A 20,975-nucleotide genomic window follows, 5' to 3' on the forward strand; every position below is an offset into this window, starting at 1 on the left:
GGAAGCCTTTGCCCTTACCTGATTGAAAAAGCAGCCAGGCCCTGCGATTTTAATCAACCTAAAGCAACATTCTCCTTCTTTTCCAGTCTCCTGGGATGCTTCCTGGCCCATTCAGGGAAGCAGTGTGGAGGACAAGCTTTTTAACACAGCAGCATTACCTTCATTTTCCACATTACAGCCAGCTACCTGCCCTGCTACTGTATTTGCTTTTGGGCCAGGTGTGACAGCCCGGGCTGGCTTGTGGCTTGAGACAACAAAACCCCACCTCTGCCAAGGGTGGCTTAGGAGCACCAGCCTCTCATCAGGCTGGATTTTTCAGCACACCTTAAACACCTTCACACCATTTTGAGATGAGCAATAGCAGAAAGGGATGCACCAGCCATGTAAGAGATGTAATTATGCAAACCTATATAAACTTGGCAGCCCACCACATCAACCTCCCAGCCTCCACCAATTAGGATGTCACAGAAATGAACAGAAAGCAGTGCTTCTGGGGTCCCCTGCACCTACAGCTCTGGGAAAATGCCTCAACCCCAAGAGGCTTTTGAAACAGTTTTGTGTTTCTCCTCCTTTCCATAAGGAGAATGAAGATGTAAAGAAAGATGAAACAGAGGCCAAGGAGCAAATTCCACCTGTTCTGACACATGCAGCAGCTGAACTAATACCCATGAATCTCACAAGAATAAGATACAACAGAGACACAACTCCCAGCCTTTTTTTCTGCTCTTCCTCTTGTTGACTCTGCAAAAAAATACATTTATTTTCCACCAGCTCCTGCCTTACCAAGTCTGTACCTGATTAGTTCAACATAATTTGAACTGAGCTCTTACCCCTGTATTTGCACTAAGCGAAAAAGCACAAGGCAAGTGGATCAAAGGTGAGGGCACTCTTTGTAGCTCCCTGCTCTACAGTGGCAGCAAATGAGGCCTCTTCAGTTCAGGTCTCATCTCATGGGCCAACAGCCCATCTTTGAAGTGTGTAACAGTGTCTTTTTAACATGCCAGGTTTTATGTCCATTGCCAAAAGCCTCCATCTATCCATGCTCAAACACAGCACGTTCTGTAACTGCTGCTGTTTCCTGCAGCACTTCAGCCAATGCTCAACACCCACAGACACCTTTCCAGGACACAAAATGCTCAATACCAAGGATGACAATTGCAGATACCCACCCAGTTCAAACAATCAGCAAAGAACCAAATGTACTCCTCAGACAAACAGAACAACTGAAAAGTAATATTAAGAGACAACAGAACAGTAATATTAGGAGGATTAAAAGTACACTTCCCAATGAGGATTTATTTGCTGAACTATATTTTTGAGGGAAGTTTCAGGGCAAGAAATTGAAATTTTCTTTGGGAAATATCTTGTAGACACTTTTTCAGAGCATTTAGGGGAGAAAGGCATAAGGAGCCCTCAAATACTCAATTTTTCCCCCATCCTGAGTCTCTGGAAATGTCCATCAGTTCTCAGGATTTTTTCTTCAATGGAATTTCTTTTCCTGTGCTATGAACAACTACCAAACAGCTTACATATAACACATATTCAAGTCTCTGCTGTTACTTGCATGCAATTCCTTAAGGCACAAAAATCCAATGCACATCTTATTTTCAATAACCCTATTTTATTAACTAGTGAAGAAAACAGCAGCTCAGCTACAAACAGGTATCAGCATATAAGTATCTTAGTCTCCACAAACCAACAACAAAAAGCCTTGACTTCATTGAGCTTATTTCATGTTTTCTTCTTCAGGCAAGCAGAAAGAAGCTCTCACTGGACCTGAGTGGAAGGAAAAAAACTCAGCTCTGTTATGAGCTTGCCCAAAAGCACTTCCATCTGCCTGACACCTCCTGGTAGCTGAGAGGTATTTAGGTTCAGCCAGCCCCACTGGGGTGAATTTACAGGCATTAAAGGTTTACAGGTGCAGCCACCAGCAGTTGGCTGATAAAGAGCTTATGCAAACACCCCTCTTGCAGGGAGCACTTTAGAGCAAGCACCCTGCTATAAACCAGCAAACAAAGTTTCTCCTGAAACCTAAATGCTGAGAAATAGATCTAATGCAAGCCTGTTCCCATCTGTGGCAGCGTTTCCACTGAAATTATTGCCTCCCATGCAACAGCAGAGATTGGCAGCTAATCAGTATATTTCTGGTGTACTCCACAGTTTGGCACACTGCAACCCAAAACCTACTTTGTCACGTTTTCTCTGGTTTTATATTATTGTTTTATACCACGTTGCCTCCTCTCCCTTGCTCAACTGTTGTCAACCTTGTCCTCTCTCCCTGAAGCACAGATGCCTTCTGCAGGTTACAAGAGCAATCTCTGTTTTTTCCTTTCTAAAATAAACATGGTCACATAGAGGAAATAGTTTTAAAAAATTTGAACTATTCAAGATTGAACAAGCCCATTGTTTGCAGAGGAGACTTCAGGGCAGCAGCACGCTACCATGACTGTGCTATAGAGCATCCACAAAAATCCTGAGGACCACAAGGGTTTGAGGCTGATGTGTGCAGGGACAGAGCATTCTCATTGTTTAAATGTAAACAATAATAATAATAGGGTTTTGTAACCCAGAGAAGGAAGCAAACTAATGTGGAAAACAGTTGTTATTACTCTGTTTATGACTCATTGTTCCCAAAAAATATGCTGGGTTACTTTGTAATGCTGAAGGGGATAAACTGAGGTGACCTGAAACTGGGCAAATGGCTGAAACCCCATCTGATAAGATGGGCTTGGGAATACCTTTTCTCTTTTTTACACTGGAAGCATGCCAGAGTGGAAAACACTAGGTGAACAATCCATAGCTCTTGTGACAGTAAGGCTTGTATCTTTGAAAAAGAGGACAGACAAATCCCAGTTGTTTAGGGATTAAACACTGTCACATGGTGTCTTGGGCACCTTCAGGGAGAAAGCTGTCACCTGAGTCCAAGCACATGATCCCCAAAACAACCTCCTGACACCTCAAAACCTAAAGTTCATTACAGATTTTTCCAACACACCCAAATTCTCTGCATAGAGTCTGATCTGTATTTAGACAACTGAATATAGAAAGAAATTTCAAGGACTGGACCAAACCCCCAAATCCTTCTTTTGGCAAAGGCAAAGAAACAGGCTTTATTGGGAGCCACTAAGACAGTTCTTATGTTTTGAGGCTTTAATATTACAGGTTGATAACAGCAAACCTCCTTTAATGCTTTCAGTGAATGTAAGAGTAGAGGTGGTTTTGTGCTAAATTGGTGGTGTACATTACTCATACCTGGGAGCATGCTAACCAGATTAGTACACCCCAAAAATCTTGGAATCTTGAAATTTTTTTCACAAAGAATTGAGCCCCAAAATAACTCTCTAAAGGCAAATGACAACATCTGCAAAAATAATTATTACAACTTACCTTGCAGACAAAGTACATAATTTTCAATAGCTGGAAGTCAGAAAAAAAAAAAAAATCAGAGACAGAACCAAGGTCAAATGCCATCAACCAAAAGGGGAAAAGTTTACACTGAAAGTAGCAGACACCACCTTTACTTGCACCTGAAGTCCTTAAACAGTCTGACAGACATCATGGTGGATGACACAAATGCACAGTCAAGTTAAAATGTCTAAAAACACTGCTAGAGATTTGGATAGTAGAAGCTGGAGAGTTTGAAAGGAGCCTTGAAGGTGAGCTGTGGTCTCTCCAGAAAGACATGTTTCGAGTTGGTTTCAAAAATGCTATAACAAACAGTGTTAGAAAGGTAAAGGTTCTCTAACGTAAAAGGACAGAGGCAACATCTTGAATTCTTCATTTCACATACTACCTCTCTTTAAAAACACATATTAATCCCTATCCACTTTCTCATATACACCTTTGGAATCCACCAAAGAGGGTAAGAACTATGTAAGTCTTTGGCTAAAGCAGAGAAAATGTTTATTTTTAATCATGATGTCTTAGGAATTAGAGAGTATTCTGCTCCACAGACTCACTGCATGAAACAAGTTGCTTGTGTTTCATGAAAGACAAAAACAAAGGCAATACATATCGCATTTTTCCTTCAAATAAAAGCCTGAAAAGCAAGTAGCTCCTTCCCCAAAAGCCAAAAGAAACAGACAAATGAGTTCTTCCATTAGCTCTCTGCCACAGAATCATATGAACTATAAGTCACATAATTCTAAGGTGATTTTTCAGAGAAATAAATCAAGAGAGGGAATCACTCAAAGAACAAAACTAAGCATCTACGCTTTTGTTAACTTTTTGTTCAGCTTGTCCATCTGAAACTCCTAATGGTTCTCAGAATATAGCCCTGTGCACATTTAGATTGCTGTGGGCAATTCACACATCTCAAGAGCTGTTGTAATCCAGGACAACTCTCAGAGGAATTTTCATGAGAATTGTAGTGGACTCAATTTTTAGAAGTGTACTCTTGACCAACTGCTCACACCTGAGATTACAGCTTCACTCCCTCCCAACTGCTCCACCAACTGCTAAGATTGTTAAGTGGACAAAACTCCTTACTAAAAGGCAACCACAAGCCATCCCCACTGAGCCCTTCAGGATCTTAGTCTAACTCAGTCCCTGGACTCACTTTTTTGTGACCTCTATTTAAAAAAGCTCCAGAGTTTACTAGAAAATTTGAAGTTACAAAGAAGGGTAAGACTGATAATATTTGGATGAGGCTGAGATTCACTGCATGCTGTCAACAGTGTGGGTGGAAAAATCTCACATTTTTTCCACATGGGGGTAAGAAGGGAGAAGAAGCAGTCCCTACAGAAAATTTCCAGGTCCTTCACTTAGTTCTTTGGCCTCACTCCAAAAGGAAAGAATGAACTTACTCAACAGCCTAGTCCCTCACACTGAATTGTGAGCAAGTTGACAAACTCAGAGCCAATGACACCAAAGACTGCTGACAGAAACGAATGAAAAGTAAGGACACGTGAAAACCAGAGCTGTCAGCAGCCCTTGGCCATTATTTTCAGAAAAAAAACCACCAACCAACAAGACTGCAGAAGGTTTCAAGCCAGTTGAGTCCAAGTGCAAGAAACAGACTGCAATGTTGGATAAACTGCTGATTAAAATAAAATCTTTTTTGGGATGTTTTTTAGAGCACTGAGCAAGAAATGAAACCCATAAAAGTTGCACTGATCTCCACTTCCTGCTTTGGAAGAAGATGTAATGGCTCCAAACTAAGACAAAATAAGTAAGTAAATACAAGAGCTAGCTTTAGTCAGGAAGTGCTGGAAATCTTACAATAAACTTTGATCCTTTTGGCTGAGGTTGCTTCAGCACGAGGCTGTGTGTGTTCGACCTTTTCAGGTAGACCCAACCTCTGAGGTTAATTGGAAGATCATATGGGATTTCGTTAAACACTGTAAGCATACACAGTAAGAGGAAGTAGTGCAAACCGTCCTACTAAGCATGACTTCAGCAGAACTAAACAGATTGCAACAGCACATGAGATTGGCAACTTCTTGGAAGAACAATGAAGAAGATAAAGGGAATAAATAAAACTACATCCTGGCTCCAGGACTGGTTCTGCCCAGAGAGTAAATATCTACTTGTTGACAATTCTCCATGTGGGAAAGCAAAAGTATAAGAAAAGCCAGTCATTCTAACTCTAAATTATTGAAGCAAAGTCCCTCAGATTGTTGATGGGGGCAACTCTGAGTTCTTTATTTCACTATTGTATTTTTTTTTTTTTTGTATATTCTTCAGTGGCCATGAAAGCAGGAAAAATATAAATTCCTACTAGCTCACTGCCTATAATGGTATAACGTCATATATAGCTACTCCCCCTAATTAAATGGGCTTTTCAAATAGCACTAATGGAAGACATTCTCCCCCCATTTCAAGAGTCAAAGGCACAGTCAGATTTAATTTTCTGAGGAATCATTTTACATATACTGAAGTAATGGAAATTTTTTCCACTTCTTTTCCCTCCATTCACATGTGCAACCCTTAACGTCACACAACAATGACCCTTTAGAATAGTTCTGTTCCCTGTAAGAAAACTCAAAGACAGCTTAAATCTTAGCAAACAGGGAAGAAGAGAGGCTGAAGAGGTCCAAGGGAGCAGGCTCATGGAGTTCAGTGTGGATCTGTGGAAGAGGAGCCTAGAGGCACAGTCTTGTATTGCCACCAGTTCTGCGTGTATGTCTCTTGCTCTTTAGAGAGACTCTTAAAAGTCTTTGTTTTCTTGGAAGAATCATCATCCAGGAGGCTGAAAGTGGTGGTCTGTATAGCAGTGGTCCAAGAAGTATTCCTTCCTTATTATGCATACAGCTGGAGAAGTAACATTCTTTCCTCTGAATTAAGGCACCAAAAATTTGGAAATAGTAACTTTTACAACAGGGCAATTCAAAATGTTCTAACTGTATTCAAATCACTTCTTTAACATAAATAATAGGACATAATATGCAGTTTCAGGAATCTTGAGTCAGACCAGTCTCACAAATTTGCTGATAATGTCATGCTTTTTAGATATTTTTACTTTCTATCACAGCATGCATCTTAATGTATTGTAAAATACAATTCTCAAATCATGCGTTTCCTTCACTTTTACTTTTTAACACAAAAATAAAGATTTTAATATTTTATTAAAAAGCCAGAAAAAGGGTTTAAAAAAAAAAGGAAGGGTAAAAAAAAAAAAAAAAAAAAGGAAGCTAAGGTCCCTCAGATTTATAGGATAGGTCACAGACACTTTAGTGAAGGAAGAAAAACATTTGCCAGTGTTGCTGAACTGGTATCTGAATAGTAATAACCTCTTTATCAGAAAACATATACTGAACAAATCCCTATTAAATTGTATGATGATGCTCTGAAAATAACTTCAGGGAAGAAACAGTTCACTTTTGATGGACAGCCTGCTTGGGACCTTTTCTGTCTCCACAAGGATGTCAGCTATGACTGGTTTTGCTGATGTGCTCACTTTTCACCAAGTAACTTGCCTGAGCCAAATAAATCAATTACGTACATCACAGTTATTAAATGGTAATAAGTTTGAGGAATGCGGTCTGAAAAAAAAGTCTATAAAAACCTTAAATGAAAATTTAAATCCTAAAATTCCTGATGCTTTAATTCCTTTGGAAAAAGGGTTTTTAAGTACATACCAAATACTACCATTTATCACTCAGACTCTCCAATGATGTGTTTTCTATGAACAATGTATTTTCAAGGATCAATGAGCTAGCAAAGCTTATATGAAGACTCTTGAAATACATGGGGGTTTTTGGCACATATAAAACATGTCTAAAATGTTTTATTAAAGAGCACAGCCCCAAGCCACACACCTTACACACCCCTGACTTAACAGACTACACAGGTCTGTTTACATTTACAAGATTTAGGAGTTATAAATTAAGCCAACTTACCCTGCGCTACAAAGTCCAGCCATGAACACCATTCTGAGAAAAAATAATAGCTCTTCATTTCTGCTACTGAAATTCCTCTCTGATCCATCATCAGAGAAGAAAGAGGTCCACTTTTCCCTTCCCCTGCTCAGAACACACTGCCCTGAGAAGGTAAGAGCTTTTGCATTACCTGAACTTTGTTCCATAAATACAACAGGTGGCACAAGATGACTTTACAAATATATTTTCTCCCACTAATGCCATTGTTCTTGTAATTATCTCTTTAATTACAGTGTTTTCCCCTCATCACCACACCCTGAATATTTACAGACTGCTGATACACCCAGTGTCTGATACAGTATATATAAGCAAAAGCCCTTAGCACACTGTTGTTCATGTTAGGCTTTAACAAGGCAAAGCAAGACTGTTTTTCATGCAGATATTCACAATGCTATCTGGAACTAGTCATATTGAATTGCTCACTCACAGGTCCAGTTTATCACCTCTATGGATTCACACCTAACTCTCTTCTCCTTCTTTCTGACCTAAAAAGTGCAAGAGTATTTCGAGCAGGACAGGTCAATCAAAGTCCCAAGCACAGAAACTCAAAATCTCAAATGAATCCCTTTTAAACACCTTTATGCAGCCAGCAAACAAAGGCATGAATGCAGCAAACAGTAAACACAGCCTCACACACCTGGTGGGGACTAACAGTAATGAAGTTGTGGCAGACTTTAAGACTAACCAGAACTGGTAGTGTTTGCACAGGCTCCAGGCAGGCTTTGGCTACACTGAAGCCTTCAGGTACTTAAATATTTCTGCTATTTTTGTGTGTTCAGTCTGACATTTCCTGCATCCACATGTTAGTTAGCCTGCCTGTAAGTTAACTTCCTCTCCCCTACAAGAATGCCCAATATCCCATAGAAATACTCATACAGCTTCAGGAAAAGATGTGCCACATCTGCATCCCCTTGGCTGATACAGATGATGCAGAGGTGCTCTTTCTCTAGACTCTTCTTCCCTCTTTGTGGTGGATTGTTCAGGTTATGGATTAACCAAGCTCTGTCTGTACAGTACAAAAACCTAAGAGACACCCACATTACAGTGCTGCTCTCTGTGCCTTTGCACAGAACTTCTTTGGATTGGAAGGACCCTGCAACACAGACAGTTTCCTCAGCCACCCATTCATCACACTCCTAGAACTACACACAAAAAACCCACGCTAGAGCTTCAGCATCTTGGTCAGAAAACCAACCTGAATCCAGAGCGAAAAGATGCAGACGACAGGATGCCTCCAAAGATACTCCCCGTCCATACCATGTGCAGCACAGACTGAAGAGAGATGTCTCTGGCATCTCCCCTGGCCAGACCTGCTCTACAGCTCTGGGTTAAGCTGACCTACTGTTCCCATTTGCTTAGAGAAGGCGAGAAGAGGGAGAATCTCAAAGCACAGTCTGGGAGCACTGTGCTGGGACGCCCCCACAAAGGGCAACAGCACCCTGGAAAACCTCCCCTGCTGATGGCAGACAGGTGTCCCCAGAGAAGTGCTCAGAGCCACAGCTTCCCAGGGCTGAAACCCTCCACAAACCCACAAGGGCTGTCCCACCTGCTGGCAGTCAGAGATGAAGAAGCACACAGAAGGTACAGAGTCAGGGATGGACTGAGAAAGCACAATGCTGTCTCACAGCACTCAGTGTACCAGCCTGAGCCCTGCCTGTCCAGGCAGGAGTGGCCACATGGCACCTGGTCCCAAACGTCTGCATTCCAAAGAGTGAGTGTCACCAGAGCCTGGGCTCAACCAGGGTAAGTGGATAAAGGCAGCACATCCTGCCCTGAGTAAAAGACACCTGCAGAGAACAGCACAATGAAGATTAGGCCAAGCAGGAAAGAGCCAACTGTCAACAAGCTGTAAGTAAATAAAGTCTGCTTTGTTAAAATGAAAATAAACCAGAGATGGATTTGATGAAGTATGATGACTCTGGAAGTCAGCCCAGCTTCCATTATTAAGGTAAATAAGGTAATGCAAAATCAATATATGAACTAGGACGTTTATTGTTCAGTTAAAAGTTTCTATATGCTATATTAAATATTTTAACATGCAGGGAAAGGATGAAGTGACAGCAAAGCACACATGCTCTCAGCAATTTCCAGAGATGCTAATGAAGAGAGAACCAAGCCTTGTGAGACTTGGCACAGCAGGACAGAGAGGCTCAGCTTTGTCACAAGGAGAAGAGAGGTGCATACATCACGGGATTCATAGAATCACAAACACATTCACCTTGGAAATACATTCTGCCAAAACTGTAATTTCACCCAGCATAGCTGCAGGACAGAAAAGTTCTCAGGCTGGAATACCTCTCCCTTTCCACAGTCTAAAACTTTGATCCACCTTCTGTGTAGCATTTGTCTGCAAGTGCCCCTGAAAGCTGAGGCTGGCTACCAGGAAGGCGGGAAAACTTGGATCAGTCCAAAAGGCCATAAAGCACCTTTGACCAAAACAATGGAGTAATTCTTTCTGGATTTACAAGGGTAACATTAAAAGCTTGTAATTGCCTTCCTACTGTCAACATAAAATGGGTTACAGGAAGGAAAGGAAACAGAATTTTTGCATACTTGAAGACTTCAAACAGAAAAGGCTGCCACATGATCAAAAAGAGTTTTGGAATAATAATAAAGATGGGTGGGAGACAGAACAGACAGCTTCCTACAGAAACATACTATTTTCTGACTATACACACACCTCTAAATAGCGAAAGGAAGATGTAAGTAAGACAAGATTGCATAACATTATAAGATTTATATTAAGGATCTTGTTCTAAAGGAAATTAGGCAAAAATTAGAAATATTATTTGTTAGAATGTGGTCAATGTATTAAATTTGTGTTTTTCTCCTATGTAGTCAATGCTTTGCCTATACTTTGGATTAGCTCCAATCCATTAATGAATGGCCAGCAGGTGCTTGAAACTCACAAAAACATAAATATCATAAAATATTTGGTGAAAGTAGTGGCTTTAATGGCTACACTATGGATTTAACTTTAGTGTGAGTGCTAGCTACCAAGTGATAGTTGAATCCTACATGAAAGTAAGACTGAAATTTGAGGAGACCTTGTTTTGTTTTGCTTTACAAGATGGCATTCCATATGGTTAAAATACTACTAAATTTTCCCTGATTTTTCTTTACTGGTATTCCAGCAATTTACATCAAAACTTTGTCTAGTCTCAGCTGAATAGAATTAATTGCTAGATTTTAATAATTTACTAGTAAGCACTCCTAAAAGTACCAAGTCTTGTCCTCACAAATGCCCAGAACTGGTAATTTAGGAAAGGTGAAATCTCTACATTTCAGAAGTGGTAAAAAAAATGTTTATTTAAAAAACTCTTGTAATTTTAATTCCAAATACAATAGATAACAAAAGACTCAGTGAGCACAGTACAAGTGAAGGTGCAAGCAAATAAAATCACCAGACAGGCATTCTTCTCTTTGTATTTTTTTCCTAAGAGTAAATGTCAACATCAAATAAAGGAATAGTGAAAAGCCTTTAAAATTAACAAAGGTGGCTTAGTTTATGTTGATGTAGATTTCCAAAATAATTTAAAAATAAACAAAAAAGTTCCTTTTCTTTTTTTTTAAGGATCATAAATAGGTCACTGTGTATAAAAGAAAACAATAAAGTTTTAATTAATTACTGAAAAATCTACTTCTGCTTATCTTACCCAGCCAGGGTTAACTCATTTCAGAGAAAAAGAAAAAAATAAAATGTAGCTTTACTAAACACAAAGATTATGTAATATCAGTCGCACTAACACATAGTGTATGAAACAGATTTTGAGACTGAGTAACTGATAGCAAAGTCCTAAATTTAGTACATTACAGATGTGCTCAGAGGCTTCTTGATTTTTTTAAGTACAGTTATAAATATTTCCTTCTGCATAAATAGGTATACTTCTCAGGAGAGGAACACTCAAGCAATGTTCTTCTAGAATATAAAAGGAGGGCTGATGTAAAGCTTTCAAATCTATGTTAGATACTGTCATACACCTGGAAATGCAAGTAAAAACAAGGTATAACACTTTTCTCCAGCAGGTCCTGGTGACAGAGAGTAATTACTATCACGAGTAGTACCTAATATTGATAAAGATTGTATTTTTTAACTGTAACAGTTGCTGGATCCCTATATGAGTACACTTTCAGGGAAAAAACCTAAACACTTGTTCCTGCAAGAATCATCAGTTGAAAGACATCAGTAACACAAATCCTGGGCTGCTCACTGCCCACATTCAACTCACTCACTGCTCCAGTTTAGTTGCAACATTCTGTGTACACACATATCACACTATAATATCACTTATACATTCACCTCACCAGAGCATATTTGATGTGGGTTATATCTTGAGTGTCTTCTGCCATGAGGGATTTGGAAGAATCTTTGCAGGATCCTAATAGGACTTTCATGTCCTTCCCTTAAAAGGCGGCGATGAGACATGGGTGTATCTTCACCGAACTATTCAGCAAAGGAAATAGAAGATCTCCTCTTTAGAATTACTCTCTTCTAACACACTGGAAAACACTCTGGTTTTGTTTTTAAATGTCAATGGAGTGTAAAATTACTTTGTCAGATTCAGATGATATCAAAAATTATGAAAAAGGCCTCAGATTTTAAGTCCTGGAAGAGCATGCAGGGCAGTTATTGGTATTGTATATACTTTTCTTCAGGAACCAATACCTAGTTCCACTAGAAAGGAAAAAGAAAGATTGGCTGCAGTTAATGCACTGAAAATACCAAGATGTCTTCTGCACAAAGCTGCAACACCCTCTCAGTTCCTAGAAAGCTGCACCAGCAGACAGGACATCTTGCCACAGCTTCAGTCTACTTTCAGCGTGATCAGTATGAATAAAAAAATCACAGCTCCTCACACAAGCAGGTCAGGCTAGCAAGTGACATTTGAAGCAAATAAAAAAAGGTGCAAAACTGTCTCTATTTTAGTGTTTCATCCAAAAAAACTATATCCAAACTAACAGCCCTGTGCTGTTTAGGATGAAGGAAAGCCCCCACAAAACATCCAGGTTGTCAATGCACTCCAGCCACAGAGGGAGATCCAGCACCAGTGCTCATCCCAAGTAGCTGGTACAATCACAATTATACAATCACCTTCTTCTTCACATCCTTCTCCTTAATGTGAGGGATGTCCAGCTGTTGCAAAGAAACTCACAAGGTTTCTCCTGAAGAAAGGCAAGTTGAACGTCTTTGTTTTACCTTTACAGTCTTGCTCCACACGCCAAAGACAGAAACTCACACTGACACTTGCTGCATTTCCTACCTGGTCTCAAGCACCTGGTCTCCTTCAGGGACAAGTGCTATGCCAGATTAGAAGAAAATACCATTGTGAATTCAATGCTGTCAATTAGAAACTCCTCTTCAGTTCCTTTGCCCAAAGTCAGATTCCCATCATCAATACAACTCCTCTTGCTCCCCCTGCATTTGCACAGAGGACCGAGCCCTCCGAAGGCAGAGCCAGTTCCCAGAATATGTGAGCAGAGAGGTCTTATGAGAAAAACCTGGGTCTTCCTGGGAGTTAACAAACAGCTAATAGGAAGGAAGGGAGGGGAAATGAATCCCAGGCTTTCTTAAATCATATCAGGAAACCCTACACTGTCTGCTCCCCCTGTCTCTTTCAGTGCAGGAGAGAGGAAATTGATAATGCTGCTTTACTTGGCACTCAAAATTTTCCTCTCAATTCTGTTTAACTTAGTCCTGTATGGCCACAGATCTGCCACTACCCAAATACATACCAAATATATACCAAATATATGTTTATGCACATCACCCTGAAGAAGAGCTTTAAAATATGATGTATTATCTATTACTCTGAAAGCAAATTCAAACAGACAAACTTTAATTAAGTCACATTGAAGTAAATATTAAATACCTTATTACAAAGCATTAGTTGCACACACTGTGTTAACAGAGGAGAAGTGTTACAATCCTAGCAGGAAGAGGCTTAACTTTTGGCATGAAATCATGGACAAATGTGACAATCTTGAAATGTGACAACCAAAAAAAAAATTGAAAAAAAATTAAGAACAGATGATTTTCATGCAAATATCACTTGTTTTGCAAATTCATTATATCAAGCAGATGAACCACTGCATCTTGCAGCTGTGCCACATGCTCTGGATCAAAGGCTTTTCAAACTTATGTAAGTACCCAGAAATGGACAGGAAGGAAGGATGGGAACAGCCTAGTGGTGGAACACCACCATGATACACACTGCCACTGTATTGTATACTCAGGGTTCAAAGAAAAGAGGAACTGAGCTAAGACACAGCATCCATATTGAGCTAAATATTCTCAATTATTCTCAATATTCTGCATTTTCTTGTGCTGCTTGTCACTGGGGGCACAAAGCAGTGGGTCTGGCCAGATCAAGGGTAACACCAACATCTGCAGAGACAGCACCACAACGTGTTCCTTGCTGAGTTTTCCAGTGGTGGCACCAAACATGGACAGGAGATGTCTGTGGCCATTTTCAGGCAGCAGGGCTTCCCTCCCACCTGGCAGGATAACTACTTGTCTGGGGCTCTTGGGACACATTGACCTAAGAACCTGTTCTGACTAATCAAGGGTAAGGATGAAACTACACATCTTCTTTCAGCAGCCAAGCCTCACTAGAAAATGAGACAGATAGGATAAGAGAAAATGGCCTCAGGCTGCACCAAGGAAGTTTAGATTGAATACTAGAAAATATTTCATCACAAAATTATTTGACAGGCACTGGATCAGGCTGCCCAGGGAAGTAATTTAGTCACCATCTCTGGAGGTATTTAAAAAGACATATATGTGGCACTTAGGGATATGGTTTTGCTGAGGGCCTGTCAGTGTTGGGTTAACAGTTGGACTTGATGATCTTAAAGGTCTTTTCCAACCTAAATGATTCTATGATTCTATGAAAAGTGACCCTTTGTCCCAGTGGTGTTCTGAGCATGTGATGACACACACCAGTGGCCCATTGTGAAAACCTCACCAGCAATTCATGTAGAGCATTATTACAAGGAAAAAGGATGTTCTCCTTTCTTTCTTCACATATCAAATGCATGCAGAAGATTGATGACTTAAACTGTAAAGCTGGTAAGTACACACAATCCTACTGAAATCTAGCCATTAGCTACATCCCTGTCCGCAAACAAGCTTTTAATCTTCTTTCAAGCACTCAAATTTGTGCCTAGAAGCAAAGAAATTAATCACAACAATGGCTATGGTAGTGCGCAATCAGAAGGAAACAGATGGTGTAATGCACTGTTTTCCAAACAGCAGCAGCTTCTATCTCCAGGAAAATAATCTGAATATTTTCCCTTGCTGCTGGCATTACTGTAACAAAAGCTCCTATTTGAAGGACATCTCTGCTCTGTACAGCATCAGCAAATTACCCCAGAGTTTATAGACAGCAACATTCTTTGAGTATTAGTTGGCAGAACTGACTGGACTGCACCTATCTCTCCCTTCACATCACATAAACAGTAACATTCAGTGGGTAACACCTCTCCAATTATCTTTAAATGACTGCAGACAGCCTGATGGAATCAAAACAATTGCGGCAATGAAATAGGGCTCATTTTTCTCATGCTTCATTTCCAGGTCTGTTTCTGACTGCAGGCAGGAGGAGTGTTGCACATTGACAAAGAAGCAGCCACGCCGACCTACAGCTGTACACTCTGATTCCTCCTTTCCCAGGGACCCATGGAATACTTCAGAACAGTGACTTCAAGTTTTCTTGGGAATCATTAAATTAAGATGCCATTGCTTTCTTCACCACTAAATGTTCCTACTGCTCCTTTTGATCTTTTTGTTTATACAGATGCCTTATCTTTACAGGGCATCTCAAATGCCCTACTGTGATTTTCCTCCAAATCCTAACAATTATTTACAGGCCCTTCCTTACATCCTCACATTTGATGTGATGCTGAAAGATTCACACTAAGGAGCATGTATCCCTCCTAACTGTACAGAGCTGCAGGCTCTGACAGCAGAATCATCACTGTTCTAGAGTTTTTCCTAAATTTATTCCATTTCTCCACACTTCTTCATATCTCCTGATAAGCCAATGCCCCTGGTGTTGCTATTCCTATTGTACACCATGTTTTTCAGGGAAAAGAGTACATCTCACAGACAAGAAACATGGCACCTCTCATGCACTTCAAGATCTCACCACACACACAGGGCACAAGAGTCCACCTGTGCACCCTGTGTCTTCCACTGACCCATTGTTTTCCCTGGAGTTCTGGCAGGCAGGAGAAACTCCAGTATCAGAAGGGCCTTCACACCCTCATTAACAGCCCAGAGGGCTGCAGAACTGATCTCACCATGGAATACAAAAGACTCTGAAAATTACACAGGGAACTGCATTTAGCATACACATCTGCAGAGCTCAGAAATTATTGTTTCTTGGATCAGTTTCTAAAAGCAAATATAAGGGGACATACAAGCTAAATCTTGCCATATGAATCTTCCAGCACACTTGCAGTAACAGTGGAAATGAAATGAGGGGGAAGAAAAGTGAAAATGTTGTTTAGATTTTTCTCTTTAAATCATGTGTCATCAATTATGGCCTGCATACTTATTTTGTTGAGAACAGTCATACAAACAGAAAGATAAATTGGACTCATGCTACATTCTTGTACAAACTGATTGTTTTGCACACAATAAAAGATAACATACAAATTACTTCTAATCTGAAATGTAAGTTGTTTTATAGAGTTGAACACCCACACAGTATAACAAGTTAGCACTGATTATTATTATGCTTAGTCCTGAGCTTTTTTATAACCCTATATAAGTGCTGAATTATGGCAAGCTGGTTGTGTTAATTTTTAAAGTTGAAAACAAGTTGTCAATCCATGCCAGAAGCCTGGCACTAGGCTAAAACAATAGTCAACAAGAGGCTGATTTTAAATGAAAAAGAAAATGTAGCTGAGATGTTAAAGACACAAAGGTTGGTATTTTTACATCCACAAATCCCACAGGGTTCTTGTAGAGTGAAAATACTGAGAAAACCTGTCTGAAAATCCAATAAATAAATCATTATTCATGGATATTCTAGATTTTTGAAATACAAAAGACTGAATCTTTCTTTTTCAATGTGGATGAGATTAATATAAAGTTTAGGTACAATCATTTGCCTTTATTATTTTTATGCTTCTTAGAACAGGACAGGTATGCTTATATTTCACTTTCAGACTACTCTAGCAGAATATTCTGGCATCAAGTATTCTAGAGAATCTGTCCTCTGAAAATATATTTAATAAAATACCATTACATAGTAGTAGAAGCAGGAGTGGGAAGTAATTTCAGAAATAGGTATGAATGAAGATATATCTGGGTGAACCTAAAATCCACTGCAATCAAACTCAGTATCTCAAAAAAACATAGCCAGCAATAAATATTCTTAATTTTTTGATGTTGATTTATTAAGGGCTGGGTGTTTAAAGAATTATTTGGTATCACAAGAAATCTAGACAGAAGCCCTGAGTTAAGCTACATAAGGGAGTTACAAGAGTGAATTAGGTTAGTTGTCCAAGCTTAATCCTAACTGGATGTATCTGCTCAGAGACAAACCACGATTGTAATAAGCATCAGATGAATATAAGTAGATCAGGACTGAGATAAATGGACAGCTTGCATTCTATTTATACTTCCACATTATGCTGCTGAGCCACTTCTGCCAGTCTTTCTTTACAGGAAAGATCTCTCAAAAAAAAATTAAACTAAAATAAATCCTAAACCTGATACAGACTGTTTCATAATTTAAATGTATAAACATTTAAACAAACAAACAAAACAAAAAATTGCAATATATAAGATTAGGGTTTCAATATTCTGGAAGTCTTAACACATAAATGTCAAGATAACAAAAAGCTCTTAAAGACTAACATCTGTCCTTCTAATTTAGGTAATCTTATATTGCATATCTTAATCTCCTGAGAGTTAGCAATAAATGTGACCCATCACCAAAAGAACAAGTTCCTTCACCATTAGCAATAGAAAATACTCTGGAAATCACAGTGGATCAGAGAAATAATCAGAGGAGAATGTCTTTTTATGATCAGCCATTTGAAGTGGGGTTTAACATCTAACAAGACAGCACTTCCACTTTGTCCTTTGAGTCCTTTCACTTTTGCCGGCAAATAGCCCGCAAAATTTCAAAACTTCAGAGATGTTCTAGGAAAGAGTAAGGAAACTGCATATACACTGACAAAGACCAGGAGGTCAGAACATGGGGAAAGCCTGATTAGTATCCAGTGCCAATGCAAAGCAACAGGTCAATGCCATTGTGATATTGGAGCTAATTATGCAAATGCCACCTCCAGCTCACTCATTTACTTAAATTCTACCAGGCAAAATTACCTGGAAGATGGCAATTACAGGTTATGATTGAACAGGTCTGTCAGAGGTATGAGGTCTACATTTTGGGTTGGAAGTGAAATGTTGCAATGTATATTGGAACATAAATGGTGCTAAATTAAGAAAGAAGAGGCTGAGAAACCAAATACCAAGACTGCAAGAACTAGATAACAGAGGACTGTGAAACACCTGGACTGTAACCAATCACTCTGAGAAATGCAGGCAGAAAACGAGTGAACAAGACAAAGACACCAATCAAGAAGTGTGTACTCAGCAGTTTGTAGAATCTATAAATATGAGTATAATGTAAACTCTAAACAGCTTCTGCTTGATCATATTGGTCAGTTGTTCAGGAGTCCTGGATTTCCTGCAATAGTGAAAGCATGTGAAGAGGAATCTGAATAATTTCAGTCCTAAGCTTGATGTGGACCTCTACTTTCACCCAACTGCTGCTGCTCTGTGAGCCCAATGCAAGGGAGGCAGGAAACCATGGCAGGTGGGGGCCTGCAGAGAATGGATTTTCACAGCAAGACAAGGAGAAAAGAAAGTGACGGGAGACTTTTGGTGCCTACACCCTGTGGAGTCACTTTAAGAGGAAGCTGCTGATGATAATCAGATAAAACAATTGGCAGCAAAAAGAAGTAGCTTAAGATGGTTTATCAAATACAGCTTTATTGACTATGTCCTATAAAGCTACTATTATTGCAGGTTTATCAGTCATTCCTTGCGCTTACACCCTGAGGCACAGTGGTCATTCCCATCATGTACCAGCTAATAATCAAACTCAGGGACTCAGGACAAGCAGCTGACTTTATATATTGACTTATGCTAGTGAAAGCTGTGTTCAAAAATCACCTGCATCTAATATTTGCATATATATGCCTATGCAAACATATATGAATGTACAGAAATTAATAACTCATGCAGTCAACAACACTGACTGACCTCCCAGCAAACAGCTCTGTGCAGAATGAGCTGGGGAAGAGAGAACCAAAATCTGACATGGGAAAACTCTGGCTGGCATTTAGGAACTTTGATTATGCTCAAAAGAGAATTCTAGTTCAAAAGCTGTATCTTTTAACAAGCACAGCAGGTACATAATACTTTCCCATCAGGTTGAGTTCTGGCAGAATCAGGCAGAGAAGGGGTTTGAATGCATTTACACTCTAGACAGACACTGCTGCTTTCCCCAGCTGAACCTGCAGCATTTGAGATCAGCAAACAGCTCACTAATGAATCCTGTGCTTCCTCAGTTTCTCTGAAGGAGATAGAGCACCTGGGAACACATTTCTCAAATGTTCAAGAGGGGCTGATTTTACTGCGGGCCAGGAAAATGCAAACCCCATGATTTTGAGAAGGTCATTTCCTGCAGATGATACCTTAGACAACCATGAAATACAAAACATTGTATAGACCAGTGCTGGATCTGCACCCAGACAACTCCCAGCAGGGGTTGGCCCTGGCTAAGCTTCAGGTGTTCTCAATAATCTAATGTGTACAGAGGGAAATCACAGCTGAGCACCTACATAAACAGAGGATGTTGTCTTGTACTGCTTCCACAGGCCAGGAGCACCCTTTCAGCCTTCAGTCTCTGCTACCCTAAACTTCCTTCCTCTGAAAAATTTTCTCTGTTGCCATGTGCTTTGGACCCAAGGGATCCAGTGCTCAGTTCTCACATCTTCTCTTATCAGACTTCAATTCTTCTACACTTTTCACAATCCTCTCTTAGTCTCTTCATGAATGGGCTATTAATAAAATGAGAGAGTTTTCAGTCGAGTGGCTGCTTTGAAATTCTTCTGCATGCACTGTTACACCAATTACAAATGTATATGGCAGTAATCCACTCAGCACAGAAGAAGTAGTGCTATTAATACTTTACAAAGCTTGTATGCAGCTGTAAGTAATACCTTTTAGGGAGCTTTCAAAAATGCTGCAAAAATCCCTAAGATGTAAGAACTTAGTACAAATTTTCTCAGGTTACTGCTAAGATCCAGCACAGCAGGTTGTGTACTGCAAGTCTTCTGAAATGGTTATAGCTATAAATCAGAAAAGTGTTTGGAGAAGGAATGAGATTTTCATAATATTAATGAACAGTCATTAACTGCTGATTTGGATGATGCTCATGTCAGCCTCTAGCAAAGTAGGATTTTTCCTGTGTACAGATAAGCATGCTTAATTGAACTGGGATGAAGGGATTTCTTGTGGGATGTTCAACAGTTTCCTAGACAGTCAAAGTTTTAGTTTGTTCAGAGTTAGTTTGCCTCATTCTGCTTATCAGCTACTCAGTTTTAATAGACATATTTTAATTACACAGTCATAATTAAAGACATAAATATATCTAAACAGTGAGAGATAGACCAAAGGTCTTTATGCCATCTGGAACTGCAAAGGACTACAAGTCTATGCTTCAGTTGAGTAGTGAAAAGTTCTCTGAGAAATAAGAATCAACAATTTCCTTCTGAAAACCTAAAATAAATGCTGCATGATATGCAGTTACCATCAGTGTAACCTTTAAAAAGACTGAGAAAATCACTGCATCTAGAGCGTCTTACCAACAAGCACCAACACTGAATACAGCCACAATCACACAGGCACTTTTTCTGACCTGACTCCATACTGCTGCCAAAAGGAAGATTCCTGCTCCCAGTGACTTCTTACTTCCTTTGTGTGGGCATTTGCATTTGTGCAGCCTAACTGTGAATTATGCATGGATAAGTTCCAGGTAGGACAAGCAGAGGCACATGATGTGGCTCCTGGTTAAAGAAGTCAAATATGATGATTTCCACAAGGGGCATGTGGAAAACTGCTGAAATTTTAAGTATCCATTGATTTCCAGGTTGGGTGTATTATTAAATGCATATTTCCTAATATAGTACTGCAAAATGTGCCTGTGTTCTTCAGCTGAGATGTTCACATGACTTAATAAAATAGCACTATTGCTTAAATAAAATAAAATAGCATTTATAGCATAAATAATGAGTTTTTATGGCTGTACACTTAGAACCCAATAAAGGCAAAATGGGTAAATACATCATCAAGGTTACAATTGCCAAACAAATTATTACACATCAAAATGTGTTGAAAGACACTAAAGATTTTTAAAATTAAATATACAAAGTAGAAACAGGCAGTGATGAAATCATGGCTCCTCTTGACATAGTCATGGCTCCTCTTGACATAGTCATACAGCACAGAAACACTGGGGGAAATAATATTATTAGTATGTAAGCTACTGAGAAAGAAAAAGTCAAGACATT

At 39.5% G+C, this 20,975-nt stretch overlaps 1 protein-coding gene across 6 annotated transcripts in view; it reads right to left on the minus strand.

The window, feature by feature from the left end:
- Positions 1–20,975, minus strand: part of MCF2L (MCF.2 cell line derived transforming sequence like) — a 121,968-nt gene that overhangs the window by 83,176 nt on the left and 17,817 nt on the right. For 3 of the 6 annotated variants that reach the window (XM_050975942.1, XM_018908976.3, XM_050975970.1), the window contains exon 1: positions 11,685–12,863. The exons of 1 other annotated variant lie outside the window; for it this stretch is intronic. In XM_050975942.1, coding sequence (XP_050831899.1) covers positions 11,685–11,805 — 121 coding nt within the window. In that variant the 5' untranslated portion in view covers positions 11,806–12,863. Of the gene's footprint in view, positions 1–18; positions 118–8,574; positions 8,624–11,684; positions 12,864–20,975 lie in introns of those variants that run through there. 2 more of the 6 variants (XM_050975962.1, XM_050975954.1) reach the window with 2 other exon arrangements.

This window comes from Serinus canaria, chromosome 1, assembly GCF_022539315.1.
Source record: "Serinus canaria isolate serCan28SL12 chromosome 1, serCan2020, whole genome shotgun sequence".
Lineage (NCBI taxonomy): Eukaryota > Metazoa > Chordata > Aves > Passeriformes > Fringillidae > Serinus > Serinus canaria.